This window comes from Brachyistius frenatus, unplaced genomic scaffold (assembly GCF_029030835.1).
Source record: "Brachyistius frenatus isolate BFR_SWC_R1_liver_20210118 unplaced genomic scaffold, ASM2903083v1 Contig_6, whole genome shotgun sequence".
In the NCBI taxonomy this organism is placed as follows: Eukaryota; Metazoa; Chordata; class Actinopteri; family Embiotocidae; genus Brachyistius; species Brachyistius frenatus.
In genome coordinates, this window is record NW_027210605.1 from 5,917,444 (window position 1) to 5,936,864 (window position 19,421).

The 19,421-nt window shown below is 44.5% G+C and overlaps 1 protein-coding gene across 1 annotated transcript; it reads right to left on the bottom strand.

The window, feature by feature from the left end:
• Nucleotides 1-2,398: 2,398 nt before the first annotated feature.
• Nucleotides 2,399-17,979, bottom strand: acvr1ba (activin A receptor type 1Ba). The gene is made up of 9 exons (XM_069688531.1): nucleotides 17,784-17,979; nucleotides 7,320-7,556; nucleotides 6,947-7,207; nucleotides 6,601-6,831; nucleotides 6,164-6,331; nucleotides 5,884-6,040; nucleotides 5,019-5,143; nucleotides 4,772-4,902; nucleotides 2,399-3,822 (listed from the first exon to the last, which is right to left on the bottom strand). The coding sequence occupies exons 1-9, from the start codon at nucleotides 17,845-17,847 to the stop codon at nucleotides 3,697-3,699; spliced, it is 1,500 nt and encodes a 499-aa protein (XP_069544632.1). The 5' UTR covers nucleotides 17,848-17,979; the 3' UTR covers nucleotides 2,399-3,696.
• Nucleotides 17,980-19,421: the final 1,442 nt, after the last annotated feature.

Consider the following 19,421-nt stretch of genomic DNA (forward strand, 5'->3'; position numbering starts at 1 on the left):
AACATTTTCTTATTTAATGTAATGAAATGTGGATACATCGTGTCCAAATCAACTTTTTGGGGCCACTGTATGCAAATATGATGTAATATGATGATGATGGGGGGGAGATTGAAAAGGGAAAGAAGTTGGTTCCCGGATCCGTCGTCTGGCCCCTAAAGGTTTGGTGCTCGATTGGATTTGCAGGAGGGAGACTCTTAATTGCGGGAGGGTTTAAAGTTACAGATTAGGGACCAGTTGATTGACAGCGGCGCGACCAAATCACAGCGGCGTTACCTCGAAGGCGGCGCGCGCTCTGCCAGTAACTCGGCACCAATTCACCCCCCCCCAAAAAAACAACAACAACCCGGTACCGTCAAGCAGTCGAGTTGCATCGCGGGAAAGCTTAAGACACCAGATTTTGACGAAGAGGAACGTGTTGGAATATTAAAAAAAAAAAAAAAGTCAAATCTCCCGTCTGCCGCTTCTGGTTTGATGCTTTTTTTTTAATGTATTTTTTTTATAAAGTGTCGAGTTGGCGGAGTAACTCTTTAAAACTACCGGCGTGGACAGAAGGAGCGATCACGGCAAGTATGAGTCACCGCGCCGTCGCTTCAACACGGACCTGCGGAGACCGTGAACCCATGTTCTCATCACGGTGGGCGTTTTAACTCGACACCAGCTGACAGAAGGAAAAAAAACAACACTGCGAGACACGTTTGAATGAGCACCAGCTGAAGTCACGGGTAAGAAAAAGAGGAATTTTATTGTATATCAGCTATATACACACTTTTGAACTAATTCTGAAAAGATCTGCACAATATTATTATTTTTTTTATTTTTTTTGAAGTCTTACTTACGAACAGGATGTCTGATGGTCATATACCCATGGCAACAAACCAAAACGTGGACAGGATTGTTTTTGACAATTTTGGTTCAACCGACAGCCGTCTTCCCGCCGCCCGCCCCCCCCCCCCCCCCGCTCCGCCTGCTGAACTTCTTACCCATGTTAACAGTAGCAGCAACATTTCTGGGGTGCACAGCCAACGACCCAAACAAAAACTAAAAAAAAAAAAAAAAAAGAAGGGAAAAACAAAATAAAGAACATTATCTTTTAAGTTCATCTACCTCAGTGCAGAGGACCCAGTGTTTTGAGACAGCATGCAAAATGGATACCGACATGACGCGTCGATTCTGGATCAGGTGATGGCAGAGCTAACATTAAAACTACCCACCCCCCCCCCCCCCCCCCACCCCCCACCCACCGGCGGACATAACAGTGCAGAGCCCGAAGGTGACGAATGTCAGTGTAATACTTTCACGGCCTCGCCGGCAGACGAGGCTCCCCGACCCGCAGACGTTGGGATGAAATCATGCAGTTTCACTTTGCAGCGTGTCAAAGTCTTCTGGAAAAAAAAAAAAAAGGTCAAACGTCGCCAAACTGCATTTTACATCTTAAACCGTTACGTTCCCAGTGTGTGTGAACCGTCAGCAGTTGGTCTGAATAAATAGCCAGAGGCAGGATCAAGAATTTTAGAGAGAGAGAGAGAGAGAGAGAGAGAGAGAGAGAGAGAGAGAGAGAGAGAGAGAGAGAGAGAGAGAGAGAGAGAGAGAGAGAGAGAGAGAGAGAGAGAGAGAGAGAGAGAGAGAGAGAGAGAGAGAGAGAGAGAGAGAGAGAGAGAGAGAGAGAGAGAGAGAGAGAGAGAGAGAGAGAGAGAGAGAGAGAGAGAGAGAGAGAGAGAGAGAGAGAGAGAGAGAGAGAGAGAGAGAGAGAGAGAGAGAGAGAGAGAGAGAGAGAGAGAGAGAGAGAGAGAGAGAGAGAGAGAGAGAGAGAGAGAGAGAGAGAGAGAGAGAGAGAGAGAGAGAGAGAGAGAGAGAGAGAGAGAGAGAGAGAGAGAGAGAGAGAGAGAGAGAGAGAGAGAGAGAGAGAGAGAGAGAGAGAGAGAGAGAGAGAGAGAGAGAGAAGGTTTACATGATGCTCCGAAGTATTCCAGTGTCAATATATATATATATATGAGAGAGAGAGAGAGAGAGATGTCACCCCAGAGGACATACAGTATGTGGGGGAAAACAGATCTGAGAAGTTACAGCAAAAAAAATGATCTGGGATCAGTAGTACCACCAAATTGCCATGAGAGGAGCAAATTAAAAAAAAAAAAAAAAAAAAAATTCCAGCAGATTACAAGTCTTATTTCCTTCTGAAAAAGTACCATCCCGTCAAAAAAAAAAAAAAAAAAAAAAAAAAAAAAAAATCACTGTTAAAAAATGTCTCACAGGAGCTCGTGGCATAAAAAGGAAAAAAAAAACAAAACTAAAAATATGCATGTTTTATATACAAATCATATGTACCCACCATCAGTAGTGTCTAATGTCAAAGTCAGGAAAAAAAAACACACCCATCATGTCTTTACACAAAACGCACACACACACACACACACAAAAAAAAGGAAACCGTGTTTGTCATCGCCATTTCATACGCCTCCTTACCGCTCCGCGTGGACCATGTCATCGCCCGTCATCGCCGGGGGTTACGGCTACATTCATATTTGAAAGTGAGCGTCTCACTGAATTTGAATGCGATAACCCTTTAAAAAAAAAAAAAAAAAAAAAAACGTCTGAAAGACAGTAAAAGACTCGGGACTGAACTACGACATCAAATTTTCACCTCAGGTTTTGTCACAGTGTTCATCCATATAAAATAAAAACTATAAACAAATAAATAAAAACCCATCCCAAACATTATCCCTGCCACTTTTCGGACTAGACACCGGGACCGGACCACGTCGCCTGGGCGACCTCCTCCTCCCCCCTCCCCCACCCTGCAGGTCTCACGTGTGATGAGGAAGCTACAGTTGAGGTGCAACTCATTTCTGTTTGGAGGATATTCAAGTGAGGGATTGCAAAAAAAAAACAACAACAACAACAACAAAAAAAACACAATCTGGCTGTTCATGCGTTATAACCAAATATCCATTAACTGATTTTTTTTTTTCCTAATGAACTACAGCGTATACCAGAAGACATCTGAAGTGTCTTAGAAACATGCTAGTAGTCCAGACACCTTTAACACACACACACACACGCACGCACACACACACACACACACTGGAAACAGTGCTTCAGCCCCCCCCCCCCCCTCCTCACACACTTACAGCAACAGAATGTGATGTTGGGTGTAATCATTTCTTCAACCCACAACATGCTCAACTCTTTCTGGACAAGTGTCGTCAGTCATGGGATGATTTCGTAGGAGGTAAAAAAAATATGAAAATAAAAATTAAAAAAGTTCCAAAAACAAACCAAAAAAACCATTTAAAATAAAAATCCTGTCACTGTACAATAGTAATAATTCCTGCCATGGGAAACGAACCCAAACAAAAAGGTTGAGTGTGATGATATTAACAGTGGTAGTGCTGTAGTGTTGTGGCCCGTGGAAAAGGGGGTCGAAGGGAGACGAGGTGGGAGGGCGGAGACGGGGGACACGAGGAACGAAGGGAGGCGCTGGGGGGTGGAGGGGGAGAAAAGGGGGGAGAGGGGGGGGGAGTTGATTCTCAGTAGTTTTGGCTAAAAAGGTGAGGTAGGCCTTGTCACAACTTGGGAGTGTGGCTTTAAAACTGGCAGGGTTTTTATTTGCGGTCCGTCTTTAGTGTTTCGTTTCCTATGGGAGTGCGGTCGGTCTGGCTGTGCGTCTCCAGCGCGCCCCTTCCGCCGCCTGGCCGCTCACATCTTGACGTCCTCCTCCACGCTGAGCTGGGACAGAGTCTTCTTGATGCGCAGCGCCGTCAGCCGGGCCGCTCCGTTGGCGTACCAGCACTCCCTCATGATCTTCCCCATCACGCGCAGCGACTGCAAAGCGAAGCGAAACACGCGGGTTAGAGTTACACAACGGGGAGTGTTCAGGAAGACCCCTTCCTCCTGGGAAAGTACCAACTCGCCTCGCCTCTGGGTCCGATTTTCCCCTACGGACAGTGCACACTCAATAGGGCGTAGTCGCTATGGCAACACGGCGGCCTGTAGGAACGGGAGGTTTTGCGCGGGGTGTCCCCGCGACGCACGCGTGCGGTGATCGTAACAAACTCTCTCCGACCAATCGCTGGTCTGCGGTGTTTTCACACGACTTTTTTGATACCAAAGACCGCGTGAGATACTTTTGCCCAATTAAATAATAATAAAAAAAAAAAACCAGTCGTGCTGCGAGCCGGTTGCTGGCGGTGGAACAGAGAGCTTTGATATTTGAATTGCCCATAAAATGGTCATTTAATGGCGTTTAATATCGTTGTATCTAGTAAAACGTTAAACCAGCAGCTGCATCCGAGTTCAAGAGGAAGCCTTCAGAGAAGTCTTCGTACCAACGCATCGGTACATTTCCACTGCTAAACCCAGCACTATTATAGATCGATAGATAACAGTAACAAGTATTAAATATAAAAATGCACAGTATATACAATAAAATAGAATAATTAAATTAAAACTAACTAAACAATAGTGCAAAGTTGTTTTTTTTAAATTTTGTTATATTGAAACAACCAAGAAAAACAGACGGCGTTATTGTTGTGTGATGGATTTTTGCCAGAGGCGAGTTATCGTACAGAAGTGAAGTGACGAGATGGAAGAACCCGTCGGATCTTTTATCCGATTTCGATACCACAAGTCAATATTTGTACTCCAGTCAGAACATCGCTGTGGTACCGAACTTAACAGCGGCCTGACTGCCTCCCTGTACGTACACTGAACGTTTTTGTTTTTCCTTTAGAAAACTGTGCGTGCAGCTGTCGCTATACAGAGTGTGAAATACCTCGTAGCTCTGCCACCAGTTGGGCACATTGGGCCTGAGTTTCTGGTCACACACCACCTTCCTCATCTCCTCTATGGAGGGGTCGGAGGGCACGAGGTCGTAGTAGGGCAGCTGGTACTCCTCGTGGATACCTGCGGTGCGTGATGGGAGAAGCGTTCTCAGTCTCCCGATTCCGCGTTTCCGGTCGCGTCAGATAAAAATGGGTTAACCGTTCGCCGTGTCGTCAGCTGACGTTTTGCGCTCTTACCTCCGGCGTTGCAGCGACGCGCTATCTCCCAGTAGACCAGGCCCAGGGCGTAGATGTCGGCACACTTGAAGGAATCGAAGTGTTTCATGTTGATGGTTTCGTCCAGGACTTCTGGAGCCATATACCTGGGGGGGGGGGGGGAAAGGGCAGCAATGAGCAAGGTTTAGGGAATCTTAATTGTATTGGTTTAGGAAAAAAGACGCGTGACTGGTCAACAGGTTTGACTCGCAATGGACAGTAAAATCAGAATGAAAAACGTCCACCAGTGGCTTTGTCCTTGAAGGTCAAAAGAGCTTAAGGCACACAAGTAGTTTGCCTCTGCAAAGCTATTTACACATTTCTCAACAATAAAAGCCTAATTTCCATAAGCCTCCGCGGTTTTAAAAAGGATTAAGGCTGGTCATATTCGGTGTTTTGGAATTTACAATGCATGCACTTTGCAATCCCGTTTGTGGCTCTCGGCTTTAAGCTCTTTTGGTTCCTACAGCAGATTGAAAGCAAAAACAACAGCTCACAAATACATAATTTGATTGGGAACTGCAGTTTCTAAATCAAACGTGACTCAAACGGAAATAAATGGGACATTTGCCGGGGATTGTTTCCAGCTTGTACAGCTGCTCCAGAATCTACCGCAGTACTAGACAGTGATGAATGCGAGACTTTTACTGCAGTGACCACGTTCTTTGTCATCGGATGACAAAGATTCACTGCCGTTTCGGGTTTTTCCACAGGATTTGCCGGCAGAAGGTAAAATGAAGAAGGCTGCCAGACTTTAAAAAAAAAAAAAGGATCTACAGAGGGATCTCCAAGTTCCCCAGTGGAGCCGCATCCTTTTTTACATGCCGACGAGCGTAGAGACATTTACCTCTTGGTGCCCACGCGCTGGTTCGGCGCTATATCGATCGTATCCGTGATGGACTCGTGGCGGACTGCCAGTCCGAGGTCAGCTATGGCGCACATGCCGTTCTTCTTAACCAGGATATTTTTGGACTTGAGGTCACGGTGAGCAATGCCGGGCTTACCTGCGGGAGAAGAGATAAGGCGTCACGGCGGGAACATGCTCTCGCTGCAAACGCGGTGTTCGCTCGTTCGCTCGCTCGCTCGCTCGACTCGTTCAGACCGCTTGACGCGGCGGCTCATCTCACCCTGAGTGCCGAGGATCTCCATGTGCAGGTGTGCCAGGCCGCTGGCGGCCGACAGCGCCAGTTTGATCATCCCCTCGATGGTGACCGAGTAGCGGTTCAGGTAGTCGAAGAGGGAGCCGTGCTCGTGATAGTCCGACACCAGCCACAGCTGCGTCCATGTGCCGTTGTCTGAAAGAGGACACAAGTGAACGGGGCCGTTTACCTTAAACGAATACTGAGCAGCGTGAAACATAAAAGCCAACATCATCAAGATAAATAGCGATCCCTTCAACCTACCTGTCGGTCCTATTCGTTGTATTTTGAAAGGATTTATTCTTACTTCAACTTTCTTGTGATACAGATGGTCCAGGAATTCACCTAAACGATGTCGCTTTATGTTCTGGACTAGTGGAACGTAAACATGAAGGATCTAAGTCTCGACACGCAGCCGTCCTCACCTTTATTGTCGGCCGCAATGAATCCCAGGATGTTTTCGTGCCGCAGCATGATTGTCTGGTAGATTTCAGCCTCTCGGAACCAGGAGCGCTCCTCTCTGGACGAGAAGATCTTCACAGCCACATCCCCTCCCCTCCACTTCCCTCGCCACACCTCACCAAAACGACCCTTTCCTATTATCTCCTGCAGCACGATGGTCCTGGCAACTGTCCGCTGCACAAACAGGGGCAAACCTGCAGGGGGCAGCACACGTACCAAAACAAATATTAGCCAGTGTGTCCTTGAAGAAGCACTAAATATTCCACCATTTCACCAGCAAGTCTTTTCAGATAGGCAGCGAGTACAAACCAGAGCCTGATCCTGAGGTGGACATGTCATAGATGAGGTCCTGCAGGGTCTTGTCCTTGGGCAGGTACAGGTGGTCACAGGAGGGGTCCTCTACCTCCAACCTCTGTCTGTGGCTGTAGGCCCTCTGGTGATACTGGAAAAGGAACACGCCGACCATCAGCAACACGCAGAGCAGGAACACGGGCCCTGCGATGACCGCCACCAGCTCCACGGGGCCCCAGGTGCCTCCTGGGCCCGAATAGTGCCCCTCCTTTGTTGGGACTAGGAGGGCAAACAGAAGAAACAAGGCGATTCATTTAAAAGTCGACCGACTTGAGCGGGCGCCACTGACGAACTGGCGGAAGAGCTCCGACGCTCGGTGACGGCGCCTCACCTGGAACTTTCAGGTCAATGCTGTTGCAGTAATCTATATAGCAGCAGTGAGTGTTGAGGAAGCCTTCAGCACTCAGACAGTAGAAGGGCTGTCCAGGGGGGACAAGGTTGTCCTGGTTGATGCAGATGCGAACATGTTGCTCCTTCCCCTGGATGTAGTAAGTGGAGGCCATGCAGGCGCCATCTGTCTCGCACTCGTAGCCCGTCTTCTCACAGTTTGTGCAGTTACAATGTAAAGCTGTTGAAGAGAGAAGAGACGTAAACGACAATGTATCAAACGGGCAAAAAAAAACAAAAAAAAAAACCCAAACATAACCTACTTTACTTCCCCCTTTTTTGTCCAGCAGGGGGCAAGCTTACCCCACAGTTAAAACACAAAATGTAAATAGTGCCCCTTTCAATTGTCGGCATTTTATGACGTGTAGACCTTCCAGTTCAGCAGAAGCAGCCAGACGGCTCTGAAATCAGATCCTTCACTGCAGATGAACCCAAACACGCAGGGTGGAGACAGACCTGCCCAGTGGGACAGACAAAGTGAAACCCAACAAGGGGGAGAAGGTTCCTGCCAAATCCCCAATGCAGCATTCTGCTCCACTCCTCTCTCCTCCGTCTCCCTCACGTGGACACAGAGAGCCCGCCACTGTTTTTAGCTAATGAGACAGGAGTTTTATTAAACACAGCAGAGTCCTGCGCGGGGACCTATTAGAGGTGACACAATGGAACGCCTGCCGCCGCCATAATGAAACTCCGGTGGTCCATCCACGCAGGGAAATGAGGTCAGCGCCAAGAGAAGCCGTTCAAATCTGCCACATCTAAAACAGAACCTGTGCTGGTTGGGCAACCCAGAGAGGAACACGCTGAAAACTGATTAGATTTGGAGCAAAATTAGATTTTGAGTCACAGCACACATGCTTCTCATTTAGAGCAAGGTCAGCACAAAAGACTTCTTCTAAAGGCTTTCTGCTGCCACGGTGCACAGCAGGACCAGGCATGGTTAGATGATTGTGGGACTAGTTGTTGTTTTTTTATTTTGGCCCCCCCGTTCATGGTAAAAAAAAACACCCAAAAAAACACAAATTACAAGCTGACATCAGGACCATGAGTGAGTCCTGACAGACCAGGATCTGATCCTTGGATGAGACAAAAGAGGACCACTTAAGACTAATCGCTGTGGAATCGGCAAAGACAAGACCACTGTACCGAAAACAACACAGGAGGACACACAAAGAGGAGGGCAATTTCAATCCTTATTGTCCTACAAAGAAAAAAAGGCTCAGCATCGGTTGGACCACTGACAAGGTTTAGCTCAGAGGAAAGAAAGGATTTTAAGAGTGGCAAGATTCCACTAATCCTCTGCGTCTTATATCGAGGGCTCCTTTGACCAGAGGAACTCACTGATCTCCCCTTTTTGACCCAACTTGGGGGTTTGTCAAAAGCTGTCGGCACATTTAACGCATTCTTTAACCGACCGAGTTGTTACTCAGTACCGTTTAGATATATATATAAAAAAAAGAAGAAGAAATTCTCAAAATGACTGATACACTGATTGTGCAATCAGCATTGTAACACGCAAGTGGCCAAAACCACAAATGTCAGAGGAGTGGTTTCCACTTAACTGAACTGCTAAAAGGTTGATTTCTGTGTGCTTTTTTTTTTTTTCCCCCCCCTCTCCTGCAAGTAGCGTGTTTGATGATGTGTCTATGCTTGTTCACGGAGCAGTAACTGGAAATGGTGAGTACGGTTTCAGTAATATTTCTTATCTGGTTCGTGTTTGCGTGTGTGCGTGTTATTCTCCAGAAGGTGAGCGGGAAAGTGGCAGGAACTCGAGGGTGAGTGCGTCCAAATTCACCGAAGTTCGCATGCAGATGGAATTTCCTGCAGATTACACAGAGGTGAAGCAAGCTGGGACTGATAAAAAAAAAAAAAAAAAGAGGAAAAAACAAGCCCTGTGCCACATCACGCTAATCTGCAGCATTAGTGGTGCAAATAGTTTAGCTCGATGAAACGGATGACGGGAGTAACAGTAGTGGGGTTAAAAGCACAACGACATTCGAGTTCCATCGCAACCTCAACCCCCGCTTCCGTCAAACTCTTCCGTAGGACGCCTGCTCGCAGGTTCCCAGCGAAAGCGATCGATCGACGTGAACCCGGAGAGGAGCTACTCTGATCGACCCGTCCTCGACGCAAGAACGTATGTTTCTGAAGTAAGAACATACAAAAACATACTTTTTTTTTAAGAGTTTCTCCTCACCAGTAACCCCCCCTCCCCTCACTCACAGAACCCAAAGTGAATGCTGCGAAAGAGTTATGACAAACATATTGCACCAACCACACAGCAATGTAGCAACAGCAGCGATCGGAGATGAACAGGCGCATCCATCATGGAGACTCCGTGTGTGTGTGTGTGTGTGTGTGTGTGTGTGTGTGTGTGTGTGTGTGTGTGTGTGTGTGTGTGTGTGTGTGTGTAAGACAGATGGTGCACAGACATGAAGACAGAAGCTCAGGAAGGAAACCAAACATGGCTGAAAACACATACAATCGCTTCGCGAGTCTGCCGTGGATGGCTTGTGGTCAACCGAGAGTTTGGCTTGTGGCGGATCCTCCCTTTCATTTAGGGCGACCTTGGTGACAAAATACCACGTCTAGCCCGTTTCCACACGAACAAGCAAAAACAGTCCGGGTGGCCAAAACGGAGAATATTTACAACAGAATGTGTCATTTTGAAACCGATAAGAGATTGTAACCTTTTATAGATGAAAAAAAAAATGAGCTGCTGGGAATATTTGTTTCTGATTAATCCAGTTGCCTCAATGCCTAAAAAAAACACACAAAAGAAAACAAAAGTCACTCATGCCATTTAAATATAAATCCTGTATTAAAAGAGTTCAGGTCAGTGATTGGTAATACTGCCCATTAAAAATATAATACGACCGGAGATACAGAGGGACGCGTCCATGGAAAAGTCTTCAACTCACTGAGACACTACAGTAGTTTTCATCACTTTGAGCCTCAAACTAAATGTCGCAAAAGATGGCTCAGCGCGAAACTAAAGATCTCACAAATCAAATGTAAATTCAAAATGAATGTCATCGACGGGCTCTGATACATACAGTGGTGTGAAAAAGTGCTTGCCCCCTTCCTGATTTCCAATTTTTTTGCATGTCTGTCACACTTAAATGTTTCAGATCATCAAACAAATTTAAATATCAGTCAAAGATAACACAAGTAAACACAAAATGCAGTTTTTAAATGAAGGTTTTTATTATTAAAGGGAGAGAAAAAAAAATCCAAACCCACATGGCCCTGTGTGGAAAAAGTGTTCACTTGATGATCTTGATGATCCCCAAGACTTTTGGGAAAATCCTCTGTGGACTGACGAGACAAAAGTTGAACTTTTTGGAAGGTGTGTGTCCCATTACATCTGGCGTAAAAGTAACACCGTATTTCAGAAAAAGAACATCATACCAACAGTAAAATATGGTGGTGGTGGTAGTGTGATGGTCTGGGACTGTTTTGCTGCTTCAGGACCTGGAAGACTTGCTGTGATAAATGGAACCATGAATTCTACTGTCTACCAAAAAAAATCCTGAAGGAGAATGTCCGGCCATCTGTTCGTGACCTCAAGCTGAAGCCAACTTGGGTTCTGCAGCAGGACAATGATCCAAAACACACCAGCAAGTCCACCTCTGAATGGCTGAAGAAAAACAAAAGGAAGACTTTGGAGTGGCCTCGTCAAAGTCCTGACCTGAATCCTATTGAGATGCTGTGGCATGACCTTAAAAAGGCGGATGGTGCTGGAAAACCCTCCAATGTGGCTGAATTACAACAACTCTGCAAAGATGAGTCGGCCAAAATTCCTCCACAGCTGTAAAAGACTCATTGCAAGTTATTGCAAACGCTTGATTGCAGTTGTTGCTGCTAAGGGTGGCCCAACCAGTTATTGGGTTTAGGGGGCAAACACTTTTTCACACAGGGCCATGTGGGTTTGGATTGTTTTTCTCCCTTAAATAATAAAAACCTTCATTTAAAAACTGCATTTTGTGTTTACTTGTGTTATCTTTGACTAATATTTAAATTTGTTTGATGATCTGAAACATTTAAGTGTGACAAACATGCAAAAAAAAAAAAAAAAATCAGGAAGGAGGCAAACACTTTTTCACACTGCTGTAAATCAGACAAGAACTAGTAGGCCGCTAGCATTTACCCAGTAGCTGTGTTGTTTGCACAGTGCTGGGCATATCTCACTGGATTCAGAGCAAAAGTGTTACAAAGTTAGACTTGAAGGAATAATATCAAGCCTAAATACACACGGATCTGAGTAAGGTGTGTGTGTGTGTGTGTGTGTGTGTGTGTGTGTGTGTGTGTGTGTGTGTGTGTGTGTGTGTGTGTGTGTGTGTGTGTGTGTGTGCGCGCGCGCGCGCCTGTGCATTTTTTGAGAGTGAACTCTGCTCTTGTATCCACATAATTGGTGGTCTTTACACTGGTCCTTTGTGTGGAGATTAAGGCGACATGAGGAGGGATTGGACTGGCCCAACATGAACAAAGAGCAGAGTGGGGGAGTGCACTTCTGCGTGGAGCAGTGTGGGGGGATGGGTGGTGGAGCAGCTCACAGGACAGACTGGGGTTACAGTACAACCCCGATACTTGGGGCGGGGGGCAGCTCTGGGCCAGACAGGATGGGGGCTGGTCCCCATTTGGGCAGGACAATACAGAAGGGGGGGGGGGGCAAAGAGCTGTGACTGAGGTCTGCTGGAGTGGCCAGCTGCGACTGTCATTAAAACCCAGTCTAGACTTTGACTTACAGGAGGCAGTAGGAAAAGGGAACAGTGGAGGAAAAGGGGGATGCCAGCGTGTGAAGTTCCTATCATTCCCTTCATGTTGAGACAGGAAACTGCAAAGAAGTCATGAGGAAGGGATTAATAAAACATTGTTGCCACAAACATCTCAGCCTTAACTCGGACCCAACTAAAACCACAGCGTAGTCCCAGTCCAAACAGCCAAACAGTGTTTCCTATTAACCTGGATGACAGCGCTCCTTGTATGCACTTGTTGTTCAGAACTACTCAAGCGAAACGACCCTGTCCAAAAAACAAAAAACAAACAAAAAAAAAAGTGAACTTTTTGAATACTGTAACATCATAAAGGCTGTAAGGGCAGCAGGTTACACAAATGCAGAGAGTTTTCTCGGAGGGCTGACCCAGATGGTCAGTACATGGGTGTACAGGTGGGTGGGGAGGGGGGGGGACCATTACCAAAATGCACAGGCTGAAATTAGATCCATGCAGATACCAGACTGAGAGCTGATCAAGACAAGCAGACGCCACCAGACAGTGCAAGTGCAACACACACACACACACACACACACACACACACACACACACACACACACACACACACACACACACACACACACACACACACACACACACACACACACACACACACCCCCACACCACTGTGTCCTAATCAATGCTCGGGGAAGGAGGAAAGTCATTACCTTTGTCTGCATCTCAGGGTCAGATTACTGATCTGATTCTAAAGTGAAGCCTCCGGGGCTGAGGCTGCTTCTACTATCTCTACTGACCACCATCCTCCAGGCTACATCACATCCTGTCCATCTGTCTGTCTGTCTGTCTGTCCTGGACCAGCTCAAAGGTACACAGGCTTTACTGCAGATGCTACAGGTGAATTCTTCTGCCATTTGACTTGAGCATGAAACAAAACAAAACAAAAAACAGAAGCGTCAAAAAACTGACAATAAATACCTTAAGATTTGTGATTTTACATTTTAACTGATAATTTAAGCAAGTTCTTGTATGAGACAACATTTCACAGCTAAAGAATTTTAACTGTTTTATTAAATAAAAAGGATTTTATAGTAAGATTACAAATAAACCAGGCATCAAAAATGTATGATTTAGCATTGAAATTTGGGTATTTTAAACAAATAGAAAATGTACACTCAATACCTTGCTCTAACTACACGGTAGGTTAACGTTGCCCTTCACATATTTTTTTTTTTTTGGTGATGTAGATGCATACTTTCAGCATCTTAATTACCAACAGAAACCAACCACAATAAAAAATATATTTCAAAAAAAGACATCTGGCAAGAAATCAGGAAAAAGAAAAAGAAAAACCATTTTATATAGTTAATTATGCCACATTGTTAAATTTGGAAAAACAAACATAAAAAAAAGATTATATCTAATGTTACTTTGCATACAATGTGCAAGTAGAAACTATAATTCCACCAAAACAAATAGTCCGGCCATCATGTGTTGCTGTAGGAAATACAATGTGATTTGCCACATGAAGACTGAAATGACATGGGGCTTCACTAAACTCTTGTTCCAACTCAAAAAAAAAAAAAAAAAAAAAAAAAAAAAAAAGCAACTTTGCACACTCTCTCTTGAAAGGATGATAGCTTAACTGTCAAGTAAAACACACTGGGGCGCTATTAAAATAAGGTCACCATGGGAGCACAACAAAGGCCAGAGGTGCGAGCTTAAATTGTACTTCAAGAGCGATTTAGGTGTATTCTCAGAACAAAGCGTTCTTACCAACGATCCTGCCGGATCACACCAAGAAAAGCAAATCATTGTGAGGAGCGTATTGGAGAAAACTTGACAAGTAGGATGAACACCTTCCAACAGAAAATTACAAGGCAGAGCAGGTCTAATCTAAATGTGTGAATAATAGCCCCCCCCCCACAAACAAAACAAAAAAATCAAAGACATCTACAAAAGAGACATGTAATGGTGGATGGGTGTCAGGTTTAGCCCTATAGACATGAAATCACAGCTACACTGACTGTTTGGGTGTCCTGTGACAATAACAACTCTCTGCCTCTATACATTAACACCAATGCATATCATGCAAAAACACTGAACAAGGACAAAGTGTTCAGAGGAACTTGAAGGCATAGAAGTGGGCAACCAAGAAGTGGACTTGCTCAGAGGTGGTAGTAATCCCTTGTGGTCCAAGATTGGGAACGGCGGAGCGGGGTCAGTCAGGGGCTATGCTGTCTGCTATAGCAATTAGTGGTCTGTGCCTCCGGAGGTCATTATCAACACTGGTCATTATCCAGGGAAAACTAGACCACCCCTAGACCACCTGACCTGACCTGACACCCCCCACACACACACACCAAGAGGCTCAGGGCCACATTACTATTATTATTATCTGTTGGTAAACACAACTTGCTGAGGAGAAGGTGTCTGGGCCAGGAAGCAACCAGAAAGTTCACACAGACGACGTGCTGCAACTTCATTTGATCATAATTTTGCTGCAGGGATCCAGCAGCCGAAACATCTATCTATTGAAAACAGGTCTCGACAACTGCTACACATATTTTTTATTTTTTTTAGGGGGGTAAACCCAACTTCCTTCCTTTTAAAGGTGACGCCAGCTGTAAATACAAATGTCACTCCTTCCACCCCAGTCTTTAAAGACACACACCTTTGAACCCAATAAGTTTCAACCTCTCTCCGTACATTCCCTTGGCTCTGATCTAATGGGCAGGTGTACACATGTTCCAATCTGACAAGCTCATGCTTCAACCACCTGAATGCTTTCATATCAAATTTGACATTAAACAGCACCTGTACCAGAGTTTAGCTCTGCAGTCAGTTCCCTGAACAGATTGAAAAGAGGGGACTTTTCTCAGTTTCCAATCGCCCAGTCTTTGATTCACACAGAGGCACGCCAGGGAGTGACAAGACTGTGGCAGGGCGGGTGATAGTATATGGAAGGGCTATAAAAAAAAAAAAAAAAGTGAGTACAGAGTTCAAGAGATAGCAGGAGCTCAACTCACCAAAGGCCTTCCTTTAACCTAGGGATGAAAAAACAACCCATCCTAAAGCCTTCCTCAACACTCTAGTAGCAGTGAATAAATGAAAGCAGAAGTGGGACCACAGATGACAAAGTACAGATTAAATTCTCACAAAGCACCAGGCCTTTTTTTAAATTTAAGACAGATAGAGAATGGAGAGCGATAAAGGGAGGGACGCACCCTAACTCATAGCAGTGTGGCTGACAGTGCCCATATCACATTGCTACTGTGTTGAATTCACCCAAGCAGACTGCGTCACACAGGCATGTAATGCCCATAACACCAGCAACTCCTAATCCCTATGAAGTCAACAACACGTGACAGATTCATCAAACCTGTGAGTAAAGCACGTTCTCACAGAAACATACTCGCACAGGGCTGGAATCTGCTCTGGCGTAGCGACGTTCAGGTTTGTCAGGTTTCAGCCCTTGCTCAGTGTAATCCATTACAAGGTGTCAAACTATAGACTTCTGGGCCCCTTGCACAACAGACTCCCGGCCAGCTGGACAAAGCCATCATCACCCTGGTGTCTGGTCTGGTCTGGCCACAGACCCGCCCCCACCCCTCACACATCACTGTTAATGTTGGACTAACCCAGGCAAACAAACTGGCCACTCAGGTGTGATAATTTTCCGATCAACCTCCACCCTTGTCTAAACTGAGCGGGGGAGGAATATTTTTAATGATTCTTGGGGGGAGATGACTCACCTGTTTAAAACACAACATATGCTTTAATAGATGACAATGCAGTTAAGATATTTCATTTGGTACATAGAGTTGACTTTTTTTTAATTATTTTTTTTTAACCATCAAGTTTATTTGGCGAGTGGGAAGTTGAAACAAAGTCTACAGATGCAATGATCACAGGAAAAGCTCAAATTGTGTTATGCATAACCAAAGACATGCTTGTGACAGAGCATGTCAATTAGTCAATTGAGCCATTGGTTGGTTGACAGAAAATGAATCACCTATATAATCAAATAATTGTTTTGTCATCAAAAATGCTGAAATTCTCTGATTCCAGCTTTTTAAATGTGAATATGTTCAGGTTCATTTAGTCCTCCATAAAAAATAAACTATTTTTTGGTTCCCGAGAAGTATTAACTGCTCTTACATCATCAGCATCATGTGTCTGCTTTTAAATCGCTTCCTTTGCCGGTAATGAATTTAAATTCTCATGCCTATCCGATTGAATTCGTGCAGCACTTTGATCAACTTTTGTTGACTTTAAATGTGCTAGACTAAATTAGACTAAATCTAACTCCACCTCAACATATTTTTGGTTGTGGATTGTTGTTCGGGACAAAACAATACATTTCAGTCTTTTGGAAAACACCGTGACATTTTCCACTATTTAAAAAAAAAAAAAAAGACCAAACAGCCCATTGATTAATAGTGAAAACAATTGAAAGATTAAGCTGTAATGAAAGCAATGTTATTTGCAGTCCTGCTTGTATTTAAATCTATTAAACCTTGAGGTAGGGGGGGGGGTAAAGGGAACAAAAGATGAGCAAACATGCAGCAGAGGCAAAACACTCAAGAGGTTATGCTGATTTGAGGCTGTGGTGCGAAGTTGTGTATCAGCTGCCCCGCAGATGGGGGGGGAGGACCACAGGCTGTAGCAGCCCCATAACCAGCGCCTCAAAAGACCCCACTTGCCACATTTCCATCACAATGAACCCAGACTCGCAGTCCGACTTCTGTCTGGGACGGCTGAATGTACCCGGCTGCTGTCACCCTGTGCCAGCATTCACTTTTCTGCTGGAGGCTACTAAGCAGCCTTTTCACTCCCTTTACAAAATGGTAAATGGCAGAGCTGCCGGTGTTTACCCTCAAATACACATTTACATGCACAAAAGTAGGTTAGGGCCTTCATTCAAGCGGGGTTGTTGTTTTGTTTTTTTTCTTTCCCTCTCCGCTCCTTTCCAACGTGGAAACCGGTGCTCGCAGCGTGTGACGACGCTTGTAATTGACCACATTGCGCATATTTAACCAGGCGGCAACCATCGCACGGTGTCGCTCCCCAGCGTCGGTGTAAACAGTCAGAAAGAAGCAGCCGGCAAGAGATTGTTTTGTAAATATGTTGTTAGCACGCCGGCCGGCCGAGAGGTTTAACTTAAGAATCGCCAGCAGTCGCTCCATCATTATTCGTCGCTTGTGACACAATAATAATAATAATTTAAATTAAAAAAAATAAAAAAAAACATTTTATTTAGGTTATATATCTTTCGAACAAAACATTATTATCAACATTATTCAACTTTAGACGGGAGGCTAGCAAACGCTAGCTGGCGCCTCGACACAGACAGCCCCACCATGTTGTTGTTGTGGTTCACCTACTTTGCTCCACGCTCAATAGCGACTCGTCCAGTTTTAAATCAGTCGACAAAATCCGACAAACTAACAAACAACACGGCTTTTTTTTTTTTTTTTTTTTCCTCTTTTTTTGGGACTCGGGTAAAAGAGCCGCCGTGTTTTTTTTTTTTTTTTTTTGAGGTCGACGCTAGCTAGACACGGCTAGCCAAATTCCCGACACAGAGCGCCATGAAGATTAGCGACAACAGGCGATGCCCGGTCCGGGAAAACACATCCGAGACAAAAGCCGGGAGCGCTTGCTCGGATGAAACTTACCATTACCGACGGCCACCAACCCGAGCAGGGCCAGCAGCGTTGGGGCAATTTGTTTTAGAGCCATGTCTTCAAAATTCCCATCTCTCCGCGATGAAATGCGTCCGAAGTGTGTCGTTATCAACACGACCAGACCCGAAACACAACCACAGTCCGACCGCACACACCACACCGCCAGATACTAGCCAGCCAGGCGAGTGACGTGTTTAAAGGGGTGTGTGTGTGTGTGTGTGTGTGTGTGCGCGCGCATGTTTAAAGGGGAGGGCTGCCTGCTCGCTGCCACCGAGGTCAGGGCTCTCTGTGTGGTAAATAAAATGTTGGCTCAGTTACAACTTTCCAGTCTCGTTATCTAAACACGGAGTGGGCACTTCGCAGTGCAAATGACATTTGATGGTAAACACCAAAACTGACGGGTATATTCAAATAGTGAGTTTACCTCGCATGTCTGAATAACGACTTTTTACGTCCAAAAAAAATAAAATAAAACACGTGGGTAAATTTACTCTCTATCCAATGCGTTCCTGAAAAATGTTTCAGAAAAGGTTGTTGTCTAGTTATTTAAGAAGCCTTTTTTTTATCTTCAGTAATCAGCATTGATTGTATTTTCCGTGATTTTATGGATGAACACATTTAACCTTGAACCTTGATTGAGGTCAATATACAGCATAGCATTGTGCGTGTCATGATTAATCTATTAGATGTGTGGCTATGTTCCACCGTTGGTTGTACTGGAAATGTAAAAACTTGGTTGTCATTTACAAAAGATTATGTTAAAAAAAGTATGACATGGTTGTTGTTTCTTCAAAATTGGAGGCTATGCAGGAATTCAATGATCTGAAGTTAGTCCATGTTTTAATAGAGAAACAATCAGTTATACAAGTATTTATTGACATTCAGTTTACCTTACTGTGACTTTATGTCAAAAGATTGTGCCATACTAGACCTCTTTGGGTAAAAATACGTTTTGATGAATTTATGTGAGGATATTATTTAACACTGGAAAGGTCTATTTGAAACATAAATATATTAATGATGTTGAAAAGCTAAAAATGTTGAAAATCATCTTTGTTGCTGAAAATCAGAAAATTATAAATTCTTATCTACATAGGACTTAGTTTCTATGACTGCATTATGTTTTTTGTGTCTAAAAGATTTTGCCAAACTAAGTATTTTGCCTGTTTATTGGCATCAATGCCTGAAAGAAACAGAAACAATATAGTTGTTTGTTTTGTCAGCTTCAGCTTCCAGGGTTGATTCAGTTGTAATTGATCACGTCCGGATTGAGTTTATTACTCACAACTGTACTCAGAACAAAAATGTATTCAGAGAACAAAATGTGTCTTATCAGCCTCCACTAACATTATTGTTCAACATGTAAAACCATCGAGTGTTCCTTTCATTAAATTAAATTAGACTAATTGTTTTTATTGGAGATAATTCCAAAACAACAATAAAGATTGTGAACATAATCTGATGACTGATAATTTAATGTTCTGTCAAAATGTTTACACAAAGATTTAATGTTCTGAATTCAGTCATCAAACTCCCACAGAACCAACATTTAAAGTAGACACAGAGAAGTCAGGCATGACTTTGTCCTGTCATGCAAATGAAAGAGGAATTCAATGTGACCGTGACTGC

Bases quoted from the DNA above. Each gene is read 5' to 3' on its own strand.
- acvr1ba (XM_069688531.1), bottom strand. From the start codon at position 17,847: ATGGCTCTAAAACAAATTGCCCCAACGCTGCTGGCCCTGCTCGGGTTG. The intron at 6,832-6,946 runs GTTTGTACTCGC...TGCCCCCTGCAG, and splicing joins CACCTCAGGATCAGGCTCTG to GTTTGCCCCTGTTTGTGCAG. The intron at 5,144-5,883 runs GTAAATGTCTCT...CCCCCCCCCCAG, and splicing joins CAGCGCGTGGGCACCAAGAG to GTATATGGCTCCAGAAGTCC.